The 23,063-nt window shown below is 44.3% G+C and overlaps 1 protein-coding gene across 1 annotated transcript in view; it reads left to right on the top strand.

Annotated features, from left to right (window-relative positions):
• Nucleotides 1-22,528, top strand: part of pard3ba (par-3 family cell polarity regulator beta a) — a gene marked incomplete in the record, with an annotated part of 78,097 nt that extends 55,569 nt beyond the window's left edge. Inside the window, 2 exon segments of the mRNA XM_034217336.1 lie at nt 11,302-11,378; nt 21,479-22,528. Of these exon segments, the coding sequence (XP_034073227.1) occupies nt 11,302-11,378; nt 21,479-21,821 (420 nt within the window).
• Nucleotides 22,529-23,063: the final 535 nt, after the last annotated feature.

Here is a 23,063-nt window from a genome sequence, read left to right on the forward strand (position 1 = left end):
TGATTATTTACTATGTATGATTATGTATAGCAGTTTATCTCATCATTAACAGCTGCAACATTTAAATGGCAGACACATTAATGCATCATTAATTTTGATAGATATTATTCAGATATTATTTTAGATTTGGTATATTTAGCTTTTACTTAAATGTACTTTACTCACTTATTACTTTTACTTAAGTATAAGTACAGTGCTACTTCCTCCACTGCATGTTTATGAGGACAAATAGAAAACATGACAAAGCAATAACACAAAGTCTGAGAAAATAAGATTCAAGGGGAAGATAGATTAGCACTTGTAGCAGGGTGAAGTTGGATTGGCACCATGGGCGTCGCAGCCATTATATGAGGGTGGGACAAGTTCCCCCCACTTTTTGAAATTATTAGTTTAGACCCCCCCACTAAAAGTGTGGAAAGTCCGTGAATCGGTCTATCCACTCGCTGCACTTTGTAGAGCGCTGTGTCAGTGCTTCACTATCAAATCCATTCCATTATTGAGAGAATGCCCAAATCAATGAAACTCCGTACCATGTTTTCACTGCTACTTTGCACCAAGGCAGGTTCTCCCATAGCGCGCATGTTCAAGGAGGAGTGTTGTTGACAGCTCAGATCTGTTGTATGAAGCGATGTCGGTAGCGGAGGTAAGGCACACACACCAAGTGTTCAGGACATTGTTAATACAGCGAAAATCAAAGCTGACGATCTCTTGGTTTGATATGTTTTCTCCCCCAGACAACATGGACATGAGACAGCTGGTGGCAGTTAATCAGTTAACAGTGATGGCTGCGGAGGCAAAAGCGTCTCACTTCTGGAGAGGATTTTCGTCTTTATGTCACGATAGAGAGATACAAATACTGAATAGTTTAGATGAGAAAAGGCATCGAAATGCCAGGTTACTCGTATTTATCATGTAAACAGGGAACATGAATACCCGGTCTCTCTGTGCTCATGTAAACACCATGATGTCCATGTAGAGACGCAGTCAGTGTGTTTTACTGGAGCCTCAGTTCGATGAGAGATTATTTTCTGAGTTCTTAGGTACTCTCTCTCTAAATGGTAATGTACATTATGTTTTAATTATACTTCCTATCATTCAGAAGCTTTTTGTGTGTGTTCATGTTTTACTGAGTGCTTATAGGCAATTTCCATCCGAGTATTCAGTTAACTGTTTATTTTCTGTGCACATTACATAGACTAGCTAATATTCTACCTACTGCTTGGGACTTTGAGTCTTCAAAATATCCAATGTCACAGACTGGGACTTACTTTAGAGTCAGTTGTATTTACATTCAGTATGACTTGTTAAGATTCAATGTGAAAGAGTATACTGCTCAATAAATAATGACCACTTCACCACCTCTCTTGACATCGAGGCGCTTGAGAGTGAGTCAGAGGCAGAACACAGGGACAGTGGAGAGAGGTCCGTTGCTGAGGTGAGTGATGAAAGGGAAATGACAGTTTAGAGTAAATTGTGATGTGGACTCTCATCCCAGAATGTTAAGGAAATCAGTGGGAATATTGAACAGGAAACATTTCAGTCAAATGATACCATTCCTAGGTGAACTTAACATCTGTATGGAGTCAGATCAGTCTCAATATTAATAAATGCTCACAGAAGGATTCACAAATGTATTTTGCGATTTATATATAAATGACTCTCCACAACAATATCTCTCAATGCACTCACACATATTTATTGTTGCATATAAATGTACAAAAAATGGGCATTTAAACTGCTTTTTATTCATTCAAAGACGGCTCTGAATTAATAATCAAATATGTTTCCTTTCTTTACTACTGGATGAAATTACAAAATGTACCCATCATTTCCCTCATGCTAGTATAGCCACATAAAAGTATCAAACCACCTAAAATGCACCAGAATACAGGAAATCTATTTTTTTTTTTCGTGGGGGGGGGACATTTTTAACGGGGGGTTTGGGGATACATTCAGGATGCTTCCTACGCCCATGATTGGCACGATGAGGAGACAGGTGGGACACAGCGACCTAAAAAAGGGAAGGAATGGAAAGGAGCAGTAAGAAAAATACGTGATAGTTTAGAAAATGTATAGTAGAAATGATGGAGGCGTGTGGCGCAGTGGGTAGAGCGTTGGTGTTGGGATCACAGGTTCAAACCCCACTGCAGTCAGCATGTCGTTGTGTCCCTGAGACACTTCACCCCAAAGTGCTCCTGTGGGGATTGCCCACAGTATTGAGTATGAAAGTCGCTTTGGATAAAAGCGTCTAATACAGTGGTTCTCAAACTTTTTTCAATAATGTACCCCCTTTGAAGAAACAATTCAGCCACGTACCCCCTGATCAGCGCAAAAACTATTTGTTAAGGAAAAAATGCCTATAAAGAGGCACAGCGCTGCACCATCAGTGTCTGATTTATTAACCTTGTAACTGAGAAACACTTAAATGCTACATTTCAAATGTTTACAATCCATCACTAAATTCATGGCAAACCAATTTTAACATCATGCAATAACACTAAGACGACATTAGTTGCATCGAACTGATCTTTTTAATAAGTTGTACTTACATAGTGAGAACCATGGGCTTGAGCTTCACTGAGGACCTTTGTCATTCTGACAGGGAGGCACCTGCAGTTATTACACTTCATGTTTTGAAACACGTGTAACTCTGTTAATATAAAACCCACACTGCTCAAACTTCCTTACTTTCCCTAAAATTGGTATATTTATTTATTTAGGGGCGTGGGAAATGAAGAGAAAACGATATATGAGCATTTTATGAGCATGGGATTTTGACTCCTCATAAAAACATATGCATAATGCTGCGCTATACTTTGCGGCCACACGCCGTTGTCAAGCAACGCTTATTGTTTAGGTCCTTTGAAAAGCAGGCAGCCATATCATTAACTAGAACTAGCTAGATCTGATAGATTTGGATATAAACGCGAGTGAAGTATAACCGGACGCGAGAGAGAGATCAGATCAGCTGCTGCTGACGGAGAACACGCAGCTCTTCCGGATCACAGCTCCGCCGCTGTGACGGACCGTTGAGTGGAGCAACATACACTGAGAGTTAGACCTAACACACTTAGCTAGTTTATCTACTCTGGAACTAGCTAAACTAGCTATAAATATATGTATTCTTTACTGTCGGGTCACTTATTACAGGTTCAGCGAGCTGCACGAGACTGACGAGCTGTCAGGAGAGGGAGAGGAAAAGAGAGCACCCCGTTTATTGTTCCCATTTTATTATCCACAGTTTCTGTAAACCTTTGAAGAAAGTAGTTAATCTACTATTAGTAGTTTGTGTAAATGCATTAATGTTTTGCAGTACTCCAACGTACCCCTAGGGGTCGCGTACCCCCATTTGAGAACCACTGGATAAGTAACATGTAATTATGGCGCAGGGTGTCCTCGAACATGACGTTAAAATCTACCTGAGGCATACAAGGAGATTTCCCTATGGGAGTTGCTGTTATATTGTAGCATGCATATTCATTGTGTGCAATACATGTTTGGTGTTTGCTCGCTGTCCAATTAATTAGAAACTTTGTGCAAATAAACTGTTATAAATGTAGAATTTATAAAAGAAGTGGAATGGGTGCGTGGGAGACGGAGATGTGTGCATATGGAAGAAAGTGAGGAAGCAGGAGCAGCTGGTCCGGGGGTGTTTCTCTGAAGGAGGCAGCACTAATGTTAGTCTAATGCTAGTGTTAATCAGGTTAGCATATGCCCCGTGTGTGTGTGTGTGTGTGTGTGTGTGTGTGTGTGTGTGTGTGTGTGTGTGTGTGTGTGTGTGTGTGTGTGTGTGTGTGTGTGTGTGTGTGTGTGTGTGTGTGTGTGTGTGTGTGTGTGCGCGTGTGTGTGTCTCTCTCGATTGGAGGTTTTACCGATGCACCTGCCATATTTTAATGAGGAAAGAGTGAAGGATGACCAGCTAGCACACACACAATCACTCAACATCTCTCTGTGTCTATCTGTCTCACTTTCTCTCTCCCACACACACACACACACACACACACACACACACACACACACACACACACACACACACTATCCCCATGGAAAAAGCTGCATTTGAGGCATCCAGTCAAGTTGGATTCAGTCCTGCTTTCTACATGTAGCCTGGACTCACTTTGCACACACATGCATACACACTACATAGAACCACAGATTGACACACGAGTACCAACGCCCGCTCACACACATTTTATAACAGACTTTTAAGGGGTTACATACCACAAACACATAAGAAACACACAATCCACAACCAGGCAACTATTACACACACACACACACACACACACACACACACACTGTTTTCAGAGTTCATGTCTCTGTAGGAGGCTGCAGCCAATCCCACGCTGGCAGCTCACACACACCAACTTTTTGGAGGGGAAATCTCGTAATTCTGTAATTACACGAAACGCAGTCTCCTGATCCTGGTTTCCTCGTGAGCCTCGGTGCAGCAGTCGATGCTGTGCGCTGATCAAAGCCTTCCCCTCGGTCCCACAGCTCTGGACCGGGCCGCTGCTATTCTGGATCCGTGTAATTACACAGGCCCCGCCACAAGTTAGTGTTTGGATCATACACCCCAGAATAACCCTGAACACGCTACTGTGACTGTGGGAAAATGACAGAGGGGGAAAGAAGGAAGGACACTGTTGAGGCCATAATTACAAAATGAAAGTATTGCTGCAAGGACAGTTCCTCTGTAAAAGCCAATGTTCAGTCTTGCAGGATAATTTTAGGTTAAAGTACTTGCAAGGGAATTGAGATAAATCCATGTTTTGCATGCAAATGTAGTTCCTTGTGCTAACATTCCTACATGCTTCATTAACGTTCTGAAAACAAATGTGCTTTTGTGAAATCATCACACCGTTTTTTGTGTCACAGTAGAGGCACAAAATACTAATGTGAAACCTGAAGATGGGCCTACTATTTCCCCTTTAATAGTTCCCAAGAAGGAGGTGTGAGGCAAAGACATTTCTTTTCAAGATTGTTAAATATTTCCATACCTTTTGACCAACTTCATTGCTGTACTTTGTGTTTGATTGGGCGAACACAGGAGCCCTTCCTCTTTCTCCAGAAACACACGAGCTGAACTCTTGCCGCCTCCTGGGAGACGAAGACAAGAGTGAACATCTAATTCCGGCATTATGTGTCTTCCCTCTGCTATCAAGAGTTTCCGCTCGCACGTCTTGCACCTTTCTCCCGCTTTTCTCTTGGCAAAGTCACAATGAGCGATTCCGTCCACGGCTCGTCTCTGTCCTTGTCTCCGCGGCTCATCCCCGAGGCTCCGAACACTTCTCCTTTGTTTTAAGTCGCTTCATTCCAATGCTGCGCAGCAACCAGCTGAGTTTTTTACTTCCTCGTCTCCCTTCTACCATCCGGGCTGACGGAGGCCTACAGGGACTGATCTGGCGTCTGTCTTTATACCTCGGCGTGTCTCTGGCCTACGGGCAAACCGCAGAGTGTGATCTGTCTGCCAGTTGATAGAAATCTCTCATTCTGCTCCTCACTTCACTTTCACTTCAAAGCTCCTCACCAGTCTGTGGGTTGAGTTAAAGAAGGAGAGGTTCAGTAAGGTCGGCTTTAAGTTTGTGTCTCTTTGCTGAGCTCACACCTTATCACCTTACCAAACCAACTTGTTAAGTAATGCTCTCATGGCATTTTGTTGTAACACTGTCGAGTTCTGATCAATTTTAACTTGTGTCTTGTTCTTGATACATGTTTGGTTAACCCACTGGTCGACTATTCCTTGCAGCTCTAAAACAAAGCCAACATTTGTTTTACTTCTTCGTTTAATCCTCAAACTGAGTTCATCTGGAGAAGAAAAAGAGACAATGGATACATCGTAAGATGAGGAACTCAAACAGATGGAGGACGTAGAAGAGGAACCTTGTGAGACATTACACTGAAAGACTGGGAGATCAGAAGAGCTGCTTCATCATCAAGGAAAGGAACACCTCTGAGACAAACCTGTGCTTCCGACAAACAAACACCACTGAGGATGAACTCTGGGTGAACGGAGGCTTTAACACCGATGGATCTCACTCTGGAGGGCCTGGATTTGGCAGGAGTTGCATCAAAAGTGTGTGAAGGTCAAACACATCCACCTCACGACATTTGCAGCAGGCCATTGGAGGACGTGAGGAGCTGGAGTGACTCATCAAAGCCTCGCCGATGGTGGTGGTGTCAACCCCCACATCCCCTCATCTGTTACCGTAAGGTAGAAGACTGAAGAGGTGTGTGGGGTGTGTGCATCAAGACCTGGAACAAACTCACACACCTTATGACACACTATTGGGGACTTCACAACCTGAAGAGGGAAACACACACATGCACACACACACACATAGGGGTATTTGGATGTTATTTCAGCGAACAGCCGAGAGGCAAACTATCCCACTGAGAGGGGAGAGGAACAGGGACACGACTTCAGTAAATAAACAACACCCCATGGCCACTGCCACGGCCACACACATGGAACAGGTTACGGATGGGAGTTGATTGTAGCCTCATGTAACACACACATGTAGGTCCCCCTCTCTTAGGCAATGTTCTGCAAGCCACTAATTATGTTTGCGGGCAGTTTAGTTAACATGAAATGTAATATTCTGTTTACAATCAGAACAAACCAAAAAGTGATTTAACCCATAAAAGGTTTGACAGTGTGTCCATGTGTATACTGGGTGTAAAATGGGTCTAAGCACATTCTTATATGGATGTAATGACGGTGAAACATGGGTCTAATGACGGTTAAATAGGGGCGTTCTACGGGTCTATTAATGTTAAATATGGGTGTATTGTAGAAAATAGCAATCAATTCATTTCCCCAAATATTTCTATGTGGATGCCCATTCAAGGATATAACAATCATCCAGTTATAAAATGTTCCTTTAAACAAATTAAATACTCTCATGGGTTGCGAAACATATTTCTGTTTGTCCACTTCGAGCCAGTGACGTCAGTACATTTCGGGGAAAGTAGAACTTGTATTTAAAAGTTCTCTGAAGCATATACACATTTAGACATTTTTAGTTTATGCAAACCGTTTGAGAGCTTAGCAAATGTATTCAGACAGATAAAGTATTCTGTAGAGAGACTTAGCAAAAGCATGTACAACTCGTACTTATCTAATGTAGATAATTAGCTAAACAGTCTTTTCCCCCTACCTGTTACATCCTCACATGGGAAGATTAAACCCCACACCCACACACACACACACACACATCCAGTCAATGTCCAAAGCTGTATGTAAGTGTATGTATGAAAAGCCATTTGAAGGTCAAGAGTTGAGGCCTAGACAAACACTAACAATGAAGACAATTACCAGCAGATTGGCCTATTACCAAAATAGGCTGCATTCCAGTCTGAGTGTGTGTAACCTTTGGACCGTGTGTGTGTGTGCGTGTGTGTGTGTGTGTGTGTGTGTGTGTGTGTGTGTGTTTGCCATCTGCTGCTAACGAGCAGAGTGAGCAGGGTCCAGGTGTGGGAGTGTTTAGTGTACACTGGGGGGCAAGTGAGCCTCCTGTTTGATACACACACACTCGGAGCGTCTTAATACAGCATAATCGTGTGTGTGCCAGCGGCTTAGCATGAAAGAGGTGCTCTGACCTTTTACAGATTTGGTTGGTTATTAGTCGGTAACTATGCCAACAAGCTATTTTATGAAAACATGTAGAAAAACGTTCTATTGTAGAAAGACACTCAATCGGATACACAAGGGAATGAACAGAGAAGTTTAAGCGAGTCTGCGAGATGATTACCCGATGAGGCAAAGGATGTTTTTTTAACTGTTTGACCGTCTGTTTGCAGAATTAGGGAAAAACGACTGACCGGATTTTCATATAACTGAGTGTTGAAAAGGCCAATAAATAACACATTACATTTGTGAGTGATTCTGAATCACAGGGCGAATATAAAATGAACTTTCAATAGCATTGTATGGAAGTGCATTGGTTCTGATTTATATGGTGTCGGAACAATTGAATAAAATATTATAATATGTCCTCTTTAAGACTAAAACTACATTGACCAGTTCTATCTGAAAACGCAGGGCCCTAGCATCCATCCATCCTGACTATTAATGTTGCTTTTCGAAATATGCATGCATTCAAAGCCTCCTGCAGACATCTTGTAACTGCATCTTAACAACATGTTGCATCATGTTACCCTGCAGACTGTGTGTGGGTGGCTGTCTACCTTTATATATAAAGGTGTTGTTTCTCTGTATTTCAACATAACAAGTTTACAGTCTTGCTCTCAACAACAAGTGGCAGTTTGACTTTCCGTTTTGTTTTGCGTACCCAATCTTTAACAGATTTCCTCTCTGCCAGCCCCTTCCCTTAATCTGTTCCCCCTCCTCTCATGGGGCATCAGCACTATCTCATCACAGTGGATGGATATCGGGTGTTTACCGCCTCCTCGTGCCAGTCGGATGCAGGGCGTGGGGGTGAGGCTGCCAACAGGAGGTGGGCATGGGGCGCCAGCAGAGGCTCCACACTGAGACACATGCGTAATTAGCATCCAAGACGGAAGGAGGGAAGAAAGGGATGGATGGAAGGAGGGAAGAAAGGGATGGATGGATGGGAGAGGAATAGATGGCAGTACAGGAGGCTAATTATGCCGTTTGGCAGGAGACGGCGCAGCGAAGCGCTTTGGAAAAAGGCAAATCTGAGCATCTCAGTCCCAGGATAAAAGCCCTGCTCAGGCATTGTGTCAAAGCACTTGGACTCTTGTATGAGGCTTATTGTATATGGGAGCATTGCGAAGCCAAAAGTGCTCCAAGAAAATTCATTTCCTGATCCCCGGCAATACTTTCTGATGAATGCGACAGCTGTGCTGCTGGAGTTGATTGGGGTGTGTGTGTGTGTGTGTGTGTGTGTGTGTGTGTGTGTGTGTGTGTGTGTGTGTGTGTGTGTGTGTGTGTGTGTGTGTGTGTGTGTGTGTGTGTGTGTGTGTGTGTGTGTGTGTGTGTGTGTGTGTGTGTGTGTGTGTGTGTGTGTGTGTGTGTGTGTGTGTGTGTGTGTGTGTGTGTGTGTGTGTGTGTGTGTGTGTGTGTGTGTGTGTGTGTGTGTGTGTGTGAGAATGCATATCATCTGGCACTGTCAAGACGGGGCTTTCTAATTTGGAAAAAGGGAAAAGTGACATTTTGCTCACACACACACACACACACACACACACGCCAAGCACTCTGCCGGAGCGTTTGTCAGCTGCAGCAATGACTGTGCACAATTATACTCTTTACAACGAAGATTGCTCCTGATATGTTTAAGCTGATTTGCTCTCCCTGATGACAAAGTATTAAAAAGCAAGTCTGAGGATCTGCTGATTGTAAGCTTTGGGTGTAGATTACACACAACAGCAGTGAAAGATTAAGAAAGTCTTCCAACTTTACGATGTTCCCACATGACACGGTAATGAGAAAAGGGAAGTTCTCTATTGTGGTCTGGTCTGGAGAGAATCTGGCTTTCTGTCAGCTACTGTCTGCACAAGACATTCACTTTTCCACTGATAACCACATACATATACTGTAGATACACATGTGGTGTCACCAGGTTCAGCATGAGGACGTGAACTTGCGTGCGAGGAATAACAACATCGACGTTTCCGCCTCTGGTGCTCTGAAGACGAGGCCGTTTTCTGTCGGATGTTTTTTACTGTTGCGTTTTGTCTCTAACCTGGATGAATTTCATTTCGCTGTTTTACCAGTTGCCATGGTGAGACCGAGACTTATTGTGTGTGTTTGTTTACTTGTGTGTGTGTGTGTGTGTGTGTGTGTGTGTGTGTGTGTGTATAGAGTTAATAAAGGAATCATTTAGGCCTATGTCTGCAGGCTACTATGTTAATACAATCAGTGGACAAAGAGTATCACTCATTTTATCCAAACACACATTTCCTCCCCTCCTAATCTTCCTTTTCCCTTCTGCTGCGCTTCACACTCACAAGATGTATGATGTCTTGTGAAACACACACACACTTGGTCGCACACACACAGAAGGCCTCCCACCTGAGTCCCAGCTTCTTTCTGAGACTAATGTCCCTTTACCTCACATTACGCATAATGTCCCCTACCTAGCGCACAGGCACAGCCATCCAAAAGATGGAGCATCCGCTTCCAGACATCATATTAAACCTGCGCACTTCCACAATATTAACATACACACACACACACAGGCACAAAGCCACTTTAGTGAATGGCGCAGCAGCCTTGCCTCTGATGTGCTTTCACTTCCTGGCTCCCATTCAGAGGCATTAGAGCTTCCAACATTACATGCTAATGATATCTGGTAATGCGCCGCTGAGGCATTGACATGCAGAATGAGTTTAAACTCATACGTACATGCAAAACACGGCGATACACTCGTCCTTCACAGAGTCATTTAGACTCTGTAGTGTGTGTGTGTGTGTGTGATACTAAACGTGTTTACCTCTTTAGATGTGGGGGTCTGCTGGACCTGTGATTGTGTGTTTATGTACACACATGTCAGTTGTGTGTTAGGCTGCCTCAGTGTGTGACTGCTGGAGTGTGTATGTCACGCAACAGTGGTGTGTTTGACCGGTGAAATGTCCTCTGAGTAAACAGCCTGTGTTTGTATGTGGAAACAGAGCCCAGATGATTGAAACTGTGTGTTCGCTCCTCTCTGTCTTTGTTTAAACCCCTGTGTAACTGCTGTAACCCTGCACCTATTGTGCAAGCACATGAAGGCACGCTTTTCTCCATGTGAGCTCACAGAAAACTTTAAAGACGACATATTATGTTAGTTTTCAGATTCACATTTAGTGCCTTTACTGTGACATCTTTCCATGCTTTAATGTTCAAACAGCTCTTTATTCTTCTCATACTGCCTGTGCTGAGCCGACCAGATTTCTGACTTTAATCAGTGTGTGGATGACAGTGTGAACAACCTACCCTATAATGTCATATTCTTCATATAACTGGCATGTTTGTATGAACAATACACACACATGGTCAATGTAGGGCACGCTGCTACATGTGGTTACGTGTGTTTACGTTACCACATGTGGGGCATTGCATGAGTTCTTCCTCTCTTCTTTGGCTGCACACGATACATGTAAATACTGAATATTCGTCCACTTAATTTCATATTACTGAGGTTAAGCGTATAGCCTGAGGATACGTTTGTTCTGCTTCAGTTGGCCGACAATCCGCAAACAGCTTAACTAATTTTTTTTAATCTACCTTCTATAATTACAGTATGAGTTAAACTAGTTGCTCAAGGGTGTTTTGGCTGTTGGACTGATCCTTGGACCTTTTTAGTCTCCTTACATTTTTCTATCCTCCCCTCACAGATGGCACCCAGAGGAGCCGAGTCTCGGACAGCGCCCCGCTACGAAGAGGTGGACCGGCAGTACCCCACACAACCCAGGTGAGACCACTCTGTCCACAATGCCACTCCCTCCCTTTGTGTCTCCAACACACACACACACACACACACACACACACACACACACACACACACACACACACACACACACACACACACACACACACACACACACACACACACACACACACACAGCACAGACTAATCCTCTTTGGAGCTTATAATTAAATCTGGAGTGTTTGCCTTGGGAGCGTCTACTCATCCTAGGAATAGGAGTGCTCAGCTCTCCAGAGAGCAGGGCACAGGCAGGAGGATCTCACACACACACACACACACACACACACACACACACGCAGAGGGGGTGGTATGAAGAATGTATACCCTCTAGTGTGGGTTTAACAGAACCGCACATGTTCCTTTTTATTTGTTTAAACTCTCCCATGTCAAATGAGGTATACACACATACCTCTCCACATTACAGTCCGTGAGAGTGTGTGTGTGCACACGCCGAGCAAGGCCATCTTTGTGATGTTGGTGCCCCCCCCCCCGAAAGCGAAGTGGAGCGAGGAAAGTGAGAGGACGAGAATGAGGAAGAGAAGGGACACCGGGATGGAAAGGAGGAGGAGTGAGAAAAAGAGAACAGTCATTTCACGGGTTATTGCCCGCCCTGATATGACAGGCACCAGGGAAGCTCAGACATCAGCACCAGCTCGGGACACACACACACACACACACACACACACACACACACACACACACTGAGAATCTGAGGGAGAGGAGGGACATGAGGATGAGCACAGGGACAGATTACCCAGCTGTGGAGACAAACCCAAATTAAGACAGACACACTGAGAGACACCTGCATGACCTTTGACAGCTCAGACTGCACTCAGGCGCAGATAAAAGAAGCACTTTTTCTCCGGAATAATATTGAGGCAAATCCGGAAAATTGAAAACCTCCCCAGGCGTTCAGAAATGAATGTTTTATTTCTGAAATGATTAGTCGACAAGAATCTTGGAAATCCATTAACCGTTTGAATAAGTTTTAAAGCAAGATGACCAGACGTAGGCCCAATGTCATTGCATAGAACCAACGGCTGTTATTCAATGTAATTGTGGTTTCTTCCTGTACCATGTTATTAATTACAGCCGTGTTTACCCTGCGATGACACGGCTAAGGTGAAAAGGTCCGATTCTCTGTTCGAGCCTCTTTGAGTAATGAAGATGTAGCAGCTCTCATGTTCTGCGGCTTATATTTTGAGGCGTTCAGATAAAAAGTACGGTTCGGATAATGTTCATTAGCTCAAGAAATCTTCCCGTTGTTATCTAATTGTTGTTTGTCTCCTCTTTGAAGTATTTTTAGACCCACAGGATAGGATTCGTTTGAAATTCACACAGTACAGTTAACATGCTTCTGGGGACATTTGCCTCAGCAGAGGAGCAACAGAAGGCAGAGGAGCAGTGCCAGATAGAGTTTGAACACTCACATGTTTGTGTACTTGTTTCTGTAAAGATAAATCATGACTCCTCAGTCCCCCCCCTCAAAAACTCCCACTAGCATAAATACAGAGGCGAGAGGAGGGAGGCGCAAATATATTCCGGGAAATCTTTTTCTTTTTTTCATCGAGGGGTAGAACAGGAGAAAAAGAGAGAGCAGATACAGCAGTGAAGTGAATGCATTTTTCAAAGTGGAGCTGAACTTTGTGCGAAATCCCCCCGGGGGCCGCCATTATTGAAAGCCATTTCCTCTCAAAATGAGTGCGGCTCCACCATTGGCCTGGTTGCCATTAGCATACATTTGGCCTGCCTTTGTGTGGAGCCGGCTGGGGCTGCAGCTGGAGGGGGGGTGTGTGGGTGTGTGTGTGTGTGTGTGTGTGTGTGTGTGTGTGTGTGGAGATAGTACAGGAGATGTAGCAAAGCACCTCACAGATGGGAGAGAGGAGAGGAATGAGTCAGAAGGATGACGATGAAATTGAAGCACACATTTGAATATTTCACTTGAAGTGTCAAACACGTCCATCCTCATTGTAGCTCTCCAAAAGAAAGCACATCAATATCGCCCATTGCATTTTGAGATGTCAGTGTTTTTGGATCTGTTTTTATTACATGCGTTCAACTGAATTTGACTTTTTGTAGCTTACAGTGTATTCCACTTTCCTCCCAGTCAAAAAAAAGAACAGTAGGTTTGCCAAGTTGCCTTCCCACTTTCTTGTTTTTATCAGATTTCCCTTCACTGGCAGATCTGTCTGGCTTTTCCCAGCCCTCAAATCACGAGTTTCTTCAGACCTGAAGGAGTGGATGCCAAGGAAGCATGGAAAGAAAACGGACCCCCGCCTGGGACTCAGTGCCGAGAGCTACAGCGTGGCAGCCAACTTGAGGAGCTGAAGTCTGGGAAAGAGGATTTGGAGAGAGGGCTGCGTCGAGTGGTTGGCCCCGGGGGGGGGGGGGATAGTGCTACTTTGGCTATTACCTCTGTCTCCGTCGGCCATTAACGCCGGGGTGCAGCTCAGCCTGCGGAGAGGCTCTGTGCTTGGGGACACACACAGATGCACACACACACACCGCCATATGGAGAATATTAACATCATTACCAATTCAAAGCAGCGGGTCATGGGCTCGGCGACCCAGCCCGGGGTTATCCAATCAGAGCAACCCCTGACCCACTCCCCCAAGGTGATTGGATTAGGAGGGCCGGGTTGGCGCGACAACGGTGCTGGCTGTGGCTGATAATTGGTTGATTAATGTGAAGCCGCTGAGTCAGAATGAACACACAACAGCTTAGGAAGCTCCTGTCACATCTGGACAGTGAGATGACCCACTGAGGAGGAGGCAAGGCGTGTGAGGCCAGGTCGTCACAGGCTGCTGATTCTACGTTTTCTAGGGAGTCAAGAAAGAAAATTAGCAAAATGTAGCTTGCTTGTTGTGACATAGATACCGTTTATTTTAGAGAACTAGAACCCGACGTTGGATCTATTTCGGGCCGGGTCCAAATTATGTTCAGTCTAATAGAGTACAGCAGAAATTAGTCAACATTATTTTGTTGATTATTGGAGGAAATGTTAAGGTTTACAAGAGTTGGCACTACTTTCTGTTTGGTGTGTGTGTGGTTCGGTTTGGATCTCCTTCTTAAGCCAGCAACGCTCGCTGTGTAGTGCCCTTTATGTCAGTCGCTCCTCCACTTTTGGACTTCTGACCTTTATCACGCACCTCTTTCTGTCAAGGAGCCTCTCAGGTTCTTTTGTTTGTGGACTGAACGCTTAGTGCTCTCATCAGGCGCTCTCGGCCCCCCTCCTTAAAAACCACAGGGCAGCATCTTGATTGTCCTCAGCATGTTGAGTATCCTCCGGTATGTTGGGGAAGTATCCCTTAAGGACTCTTATCCCACCTTCCTGAAAAGTGCACACACTTTCCCAGTCTTACAGCCACTTGAGCATTTTCACCCAGGGCTTTGTCTGCTCAGGCCTTAATGAGCCATGTCAAGACTGGACACACTTAGCAACACAAAATAGAAAATAATAAATGACTCAGCCCCTTCTGAGTGAAAGTAATGTGTTGATTATAATAGGTGAGTAAATAAGGGAAGGATGAAAACTGCTTTCTAATTTGGTCAACTGGAAAAAACCTCCCAAAAAATCACCCAATACTGTTTGTATTTATTTCAAATCTGTAATATCGTTAAATTCTGTATTTTGAAACTCCCGTAGAGTCCGGATGGTATTTTCAAGGTCAGGGGAGAAATCATATTTTCTCTGCCCTCGTCTCATCTTTATTAAAACCCCATTCTGCTTCTCACAGTTTCATAAATGATCAAGTGATCCCCGGCCCGCTGCTGTCCAGCTGTCGAATGACTCACTTAAAACTCGCCCAACTCAGTTAGAGTTATTGTCTCCGTAACTTATTTCATTTCTCCGGTCCTGGAGAGTCTTTCTTCGTAATCGTTTTTTCTGCGTTTGGCCCATGACAGCTGCTGATCTCTTTCCAAGACCCTCTGTGATTGGCTTAAAAGGTGATGTGACCCCTGTCTTTTATTGTTAAATAAGCAACCCAAGAGCATCTGAAGCAATGTGGGGATTATTGTGTTTGATTTCCCGAGAGGTGTCCTGCCCCCGTCTCTTATTTGCAGGCCCTTTATGAGGGATCCCATTGGTGTGCAGAGGCAGTGGCGTTTGTCCTGCTAACGGCGTTTGTGCTCAGACACAGAAGTGTTATGGAATCAGTAGAAATGAAAAGCTTTAGCGAGCTAGACACCAGTGGCTTTACCTGTTTACAATAACTTTTTCTCTGTCACTTCTATCTTAGCGTCTCCTCTTATTTCGTTGTTCCCAAAGTCAGGTTTGCGTTCAGGAAAATTAAATCATCTCTTTATAAATAAACCAAAACATACACTTTGAGGCTTCGGAGCTCAGAAATGAAAGTTTTATTTCTGAAATGATTAGTGGACAAGAATCTTGGAAATCCATTAACCGTTTGAATACGTTTTAAAGCAAGACGACCAGACGTAGGCCCAATGTCATTGCATAGAACCAACGGCTGTTATTCAATGTAATTGTGGTTTCTTCCTATACCATGTTATTAATTACAGCCGTGTTTACCCTGCGATGACACGGCAATATGCGTCCTGTGAAAAGGTCCGATTCTCTGTTCTAGCCTCTTTGAGTAATGAAGATGTAGCAGCTCTCATGTTCTGCGGCTTATATTTTGAGGCGTTCAGATAAAAAGTACGGATAATGTTCATTAGCTCTCAGTTAGAATTACATAGACTAGTCGCGTACAGGTCTGCCTGACATTCAGTCTGCAGACAGACACTGACGGGCAGCTCTGTGGAAGACAGGTCAGCAGGCATTGAAACGTCCTCTTCTTTGCACAGGATGCAATAAAATATAATAGAAAGGGCATACAGTGAACTAAGTTTGAACTGCGAACAATCTGAGAAAGTCGAGCTTAAAGTCTCTCCCATCTGTTTCTGTCGTTAGCTGCTGCTCCCTCAGCACGTCTCTATTACATGATAACTCTCCCTCTTTGAGAACTGTCCAAGACGTAAATCTGCCCTTTGACCGCCTTAGCAACAGCTTCTTTTACTTTTTTGGTTGGCCAAGGAAAGCACTTGCAGTGATTTTGATTGACTCTGGATAGGAGCAGTATTTAAATGTGGTGCAAAGACATAGAATGTGTAAGGTGCAATGTGCAGCGATCCTTTGGTTTCTTACCTCTTCCCTTCTTTTGCGCTCCGGGCATTTCAGCCACCATTGATCATGGATGTTTGTTGTTCACAGCTGAAGTTAAATTGACCGGACGTCTTTCTGCGGACTGGACTAAAAGCATGACATCACTAAAGCATGAATGAGTCCTCTGAGCTTTATGAGAGCAGCTATTCTAAGTTTACACACTGATGTCCTGCTGCCTCTTGTCTCTCCTCACCTTCTCATTTCCAACAGAAAGCCTCCCTTTCTATCCGTCCCCTCTGCTACCTGCCCTGCTACTCTTCACATCCCTCGTCACCGCTCGGTAGTAGCAGAGAGCGTAAACACGGGCCCATTTAGACCAGGCACATGTGTGTTGGTGAGAGCCAATTTCCACTGCACTGTTGTTGACATAGCGGGGTTTGATTAGCAGCGCTGGCCTCGCGGCCGGGGCAGAGTGGCTAATGGTTTCCTCTGCAGTGGAGCCAGGGGCCTGCTCTGTGTCCGTAGCACTCAGCTAGCACAGCGCCATTAGCGACTGTGTGTGTGTGTGTGTGTGTGTGAGTGTGAGTGTGAGTGTGAGTGTGCAGGGTTAGGACAAAGATGAATTTGGGGAATCTGGAGAATGCATCATTCACTAATGAGTATTTTCTAAACATATCGTATTACATATTTTTAAATAAACAATAATTCATGACTATGTTTTATCTCTGTCTTCAACTAATCTCAAAGAAACCATAGACTTTGAATTTTGAATAAATGAAGACATTTCCAGCTGATATCTCTATAAATTATGACACAATTTACCCAGAAAAGTGTGTGTACACATCAGATGAATGTGTGTGTGTGGGAGTGTTTGGCAGTGAAGTGCAGCAGCTGCTTTTCTGCAGAGCAATTATTTCATTGTGCATGCAACGCGTGTCTGTTGCTCGTCAGTTGGCTAACAGGTGAGCACATCGCTGGCAGATGTGCTCACATATGCCTCGGTGCTGCATCTGTATGTTCTCGTATTAATGAATGAAATGTGTGGGAACAAAAGCAGACCAACACACATACAAACAGTCTTAAACTTGAAACTGAAGGCAGAGCAGGTTAGTAGTACTCGGTACATGTTCATTGTTTAAGGTGTTCTTTACGGCTCTAGAAAGGTTTGTTATAAATATAATATTTCAGTGCTTTTTCTCAATGAAACATCTTTGCTTAAACACGGGTATTGGTGGGAGACACATTTCCAGCTGTTTAGGAGGACCAGTGTGGGGGTTCTAATAAGAATCTGGGTGGAGGGGGAATGACTAATTTCCTCCTTCCGTTTCCTAGGGGCAGGTGCAGTGTAACCCCCACCCCTTATTCCCCATGCTTCCACCACACACATTCCTGACTGTCATAAGGCGGAAGCACACACTCTCCCAGTACCAGATCACACTTTTCCTCTCACTGTAATCACATGTGGATGTAATATTCAGGCTGCTCTCAGAGGGAGGTGGGTGAGGTATATGGTGCTGATGTGCTGGAAGTGTGAGTCAGATGTATTACACGGCGTGTCATTACAGCGCTGCACTCTCCTGGTCCCTGAGGCTCACATCACACCCTGTAGCTGCTCCACATCGGCTCAGAGACACATCTGCCGCCTCCTCTCCTCTCTGCCTCGCTATTTGTTTGTTCATTTAGTTGCAAATCCATGCAATTTAGAGGGCATTTACTACATAGCAACCTTACATTTGATCAAATAAAACATGTATTTAAAGAAATAACATGATCAATAAGAATGGAAATGCATTTGCTGGTGAATAAAAGTGTTATCACTTTGCACTTTATGAATGCTATCAGTAAATTACTTCTTCTGACCAATGAGAAATAGCTATATCACCAGGATACAAGGAATAACAGAGGACATTTTGAAGTGCTAAAAGGTCTCACCTCAACATCTAGATATACAAGCGCAACCACGCACTCGTCCTCTGGCTCGGTTTTGGACATTTGACTTGGTTTTTGGACACTTCAGGTTAGCGGAGGCCCACAGAAACACAAAGACTGAACACATTCACTTCATCCAGCCTGCAGCCAGCTGTGTGACCCGGGCTGAGGAGCTCTCTGGGTCACTGAGGCCTGTGGACCCCCTAATCCCCCAGCTGCTTGCCCACACACACACACACACACACACAAGTGCTAGTTACCACAATATGTCAGGACTTCCACTATTTCTGCTTCTATGCAATGTTTTAACAATAATATTACACATTTTAATTGGGTTAATTCAATGTCAAGGAAAAAAAACGTTGGATTCTTGCTTCCCTTCCTCCTGCTAAGACAGTTAAATGTAGACACTCTCCTGTCTGATAACAAAAGATAAGTGGTCCCATATGAGCAGGACCCATAAAGCCACTACTCCTGGACTACTAAGCCATGTAACACCAGGGTCAAAGGTCATCCAGACCCATGTACCCAGGCACTGCAGGAATGTTTCCTATTTCATTCATGCCACCAAGGAATTGAACAAAGAACCTATTTAAGGTTACCTAAACTGGTACTTTTCATACAAACTCCGGTTTATTTATTTTGGGTTTGTGCGTAATTGGTAATAATTAAAACAATTTAGGGTGTTTTTATAGCAAAGTTACGCTTTTCAGTTTGGATTTCCTTGCAATTTGAATCCACAAGTGTCAAAGGTTTACTCCTCACATGAAACTATTGTTGCTCCTTTGTCCTCCTTATTATCTCGGAGAAGCTGAAGGTAGTGCTGTAGATGAGCAAGGAGAAAATAAGAGTGCACATGGAGGATGTTACGGGGACAGTTACCAGAGGTGACGTAAAAGGAGAGGAAGATGAATATTCGGTGAGAAAAAAAGCGGAAATTGTGGATTGCAGAGAGTCGGGGGGATTAGAGAGTGATGAGAGAAGAATGGGGCAGCCAGCAGAGGTTCCTGTCCGTTTGGGTGGCCCTGAGTCGGGTAGAGACCCAGGTGTTCCCCCTCCTCTACCCCTGGATCCTCCTTTCTTTCCTTCCCTCTGTGCCTCCCCTGGTGGCCTTCACCATTTAATCTGGATTAATGAGCAGTTTGACCTTCGTCTCTCTGCCTCTCTCCAGCGTTTTAGAGTTTTTACCCAGACTGCCTCTACAACTGCTCTCTTCTCTCTCTTTATGCTGCCTTATCTCGTGTGTGTGTGTGTGTGTGTGTGTGTGTGTGTGTGTGTGTGTGTGTGTGTGTGTGTGTGTGTGTGTGTGTGTGTGTGTGTGTGTGTGTGTGTGTGTGTGTGTGTGTGTGTGTGGTGTGTGTGTGTGTGTGTGTGTGTGTGTGTGTGTGTGTGTGTGTGTGTGTGTGTGTGTGTGTGTGTGTGTGTGTGTGTGTGTGTGTGTGTGTGTGTGTGTGTTGACTGACAAGACAGCGCTGTTCATTCCTGGGACCACCTGTGTATCCTGTCCCACCGCTCTGTTTGGGTGGTCACAGAAAAAAAAACACACACTGATATCTGGGGGACACACTCATATAGAACTCCACGTCACCAGCGTCCACGAATATCCTCAAGGGAAGTCCTCTTTTGCGCACACACACACACACACACACACACACACACACACACTAGCTAATCTGCGGTGAGTGAGTCATTCTAATTGGCCAGTCAACAGGTGCCAGGCTGGACTCGGGGGGGGGGGGGCGGCAGCAGAGGAGACGCAGGGATATGATTGCAGAACAAGGGAGAAGGCTAAGCTCAATGCTTCTGTGTAATCACTACAGTGGGAGCCATTGTTGAGGGGTGGGAAGTAAATGTCTAAATCTGTTCCACCGCGCTCTGCCGCTGAGTGATGCGGCATCATAGTTTGAAGTGTAGCCAATTAATGAACGCTTAAGCATTTGCTCCAACAATAGCATACAAATATGTGTTTACAGCCACTTGTGTGACCAGTTTGTTATGTGTACTTCTTTGATTTCTTTAGTGCCAAACGACCTTTACAAACAGGAAATAGATGATAGAATTTATGCTGACTTTCTAGGTCTGTCAAGGCTTCCTGTTTTGTACCAGTACTTTTTAGGTGTGTGCATTTGGTTTACATGTGACTGTAACCACTTCTATATAAGGCCTAGAAGAGGTTGTGATGCCGTCTTTGTTAGAGTTTACAAAGATACTTAATTTAGGATGTTGACAGGGCTGCTTGTAGATCACCACTTTTATAAATAGGAGAGTTTCCCCTCCACTTTTAGATTTGCTTATAAGATATGTGTGTCACCCGGCGCTGGAAACAGCACATAAGATGGAAAACATTTGAATGGGCCTCTGAAAGGTGAGCAGCCCTCCCTCTCTTCTTTTCTCTTACTCTCCCCTCTTTTCTCCCTCCTACCGTCTCCCCAAGTCCCGCGTGTCGCCTTACCCCGGGGTTTAGCCCCTAATCACCCGGAGCTACGGGGAGGGAACCGGAGACTTCCAGCTGGCTGCCTCGTTACTGCAGACCCCTGGGACACACACTCACACACATTCCTACACACTCCAGCTAAACACACACACAGCCTCATATATGCTTACCAAGGCATTTGCTGTTATCTCTTGGCATCTCTCCATCCACGTTCCCCCCACAACTTGATCCTGCCAAGGCCACGGCCTCGCACCGTAAACTGAATAACAGGAGGAGGCTTACCGCAAGGGGGGGGGGGGGGATCTGTGGCACGGCCTCCGCTCCACACCAGTTTAAACCAGTATTAAATATTGTCTTACTCAATACTTTCTTTTTGCCGCTGCTTTTAATTGATATATTAATATCGCACACTGCACTGTAACTTGTATTCATGTACCTATTTCTTCATGCTCTTAATGTCTTTCAGTTTTGTAAAGCCTTGTGTTGAAAGGTGCTATATAAATAAACTTGCCTTGCCATGCCTTGCCTTACTCAACCATAGATCTAGACTATATATGTGTTTCACAAAGTCCTGCAATCCTATAGTTTGCTAATTTTCCATATTTCTCTTCCAGGAGGGATCCATATGACTACCCCACCCACTCCAGACCCGTGCCCAGAGACCCCATCCCCCACCAGGGCCGTGTGCAGGCGCCCAACAACCAGCGCTACTACCCCTCGTCCCCCCGAGCAGAACAGCAGCACCGCGCCGCAGTGAGGCAGGACGTCCTGCCGCCCCCCGCGGGCCAGAGAGGGGACCACTTCTATGAGGCCGCGGGGGGACGAGTGGATGGGTACCGGCAGGCCAACCCGGGACGATACTCCAGCCCAGAGAGGCACCCCGACACCGGGGAGCGCTACAGGGACGACAGGCAGCCCGACCAGAAGCGGAAGAACCCTCTGATAGGTGCAGTGTAGAAATAGATATAACAGATTCACCTGTTCCCAGATCTGTCAGGGCAGATAAGTGAGAAACATATTAGTTTATCTGATAAAAGAACAAGAAGAGACCAGCTCTGAGGCTAACACCAGGCTTATTTTCAGAAGCATCTGGTCATAACTCTGGCCAGCTTTAACTAGTGTGTACATATATATAATCATGTTGGCAAGCGCTTTGTGAATGTGCCAATGTGTATTTTGATAGATTTTATTATTAAATTAAATGAAGGGCAATTCAATTAACAGCGTAGATGTATAGAGTTAGTGTATGTTGTGTAGAATCAACTCTTTTCCAGCGTTTTGCACAAGCTGCAGAGGAAATGAAGAGATCACCTTGACCAGCCGCACCAGGAGACACAGGAAGTCGACAAAACAGGAAACAGGAAGTAACTCCCCTTCAAAGTGTCCTCTTGTCCTTCATGTTGGTCTCTTCGACTTCCTTTACATCCTGCCGTCACACTTTGATTCTTTTTTTTTTCTTTGATTATTCGTAGCTTATACATTTTCTGTACATTTGTTAAATGCTTTGTATATGAGTCTGTGATATTTTTGTGGTCTTAATATTATAATAAAATGTATAAATCTTGATCCACACACAAGATAATATATGGTGCAGCTAATGAAACATGTTATCTTTAACTACTAGAACATATTAAAAGTGTCAAAGGTGTTTGGATTTAAACATGCTATCGAATAAATTCATGATCTTTTTTTAAATACAAATATTTTGCATTAAACACTTTTGAAATTCAGTCTTTGAGCCGCACTAAATCATGTCATCCTATTTCTGTTTCATTTAAGTAATTATCCAGATTATGAATATTTAAAATACCCAGTCAAACTGCGGCAAGGCTGTGAGTCATCACTTTAAAAATTCATTAAAAATATTCAGCTTAATTTCTCTGAGCACAATCTCCAGATACATTGGCCCTGTGAGATGACTGATAAGAGTAGCAGGCGTTCTGATAATGGATAAATCATATTCAACAATTAGAGGCAGAGAAAGCTCCACTAGAAAATGATTAGTGCCCAATTTGCTCTCAGAAATAAAGATGGCACTGATTGGTGAAATTAGACTTGAAATGGGGAATAATTAGAGTGTGGAGAAGGCTTTTACTATCAGTTAGTGTTTAATTAGCATCAATGCCAACAAGGAGCTGCTGATCCACCTCGTCTCTGACCCCCCCCCCCCACCACCCCTGTCTGATTTGAAATAGACAT

This window comes from Gymnodraco acuticeps, unplaced genomic scaffold (genome assembly GCF_902827175.1).
Source record: "Gymnodraco acuticeps unplaced genomic scaffold, fGymAcu1.1, whole genome shotgun sequence".
NCBI classification, from domain to species: domain Eukaryota; kingdom Metazoa; phylum Chordata; class Actinopteri; order Perciformes; family Bathydraconidae; genus Gymnodraco; species Gymnodraco acuticeps.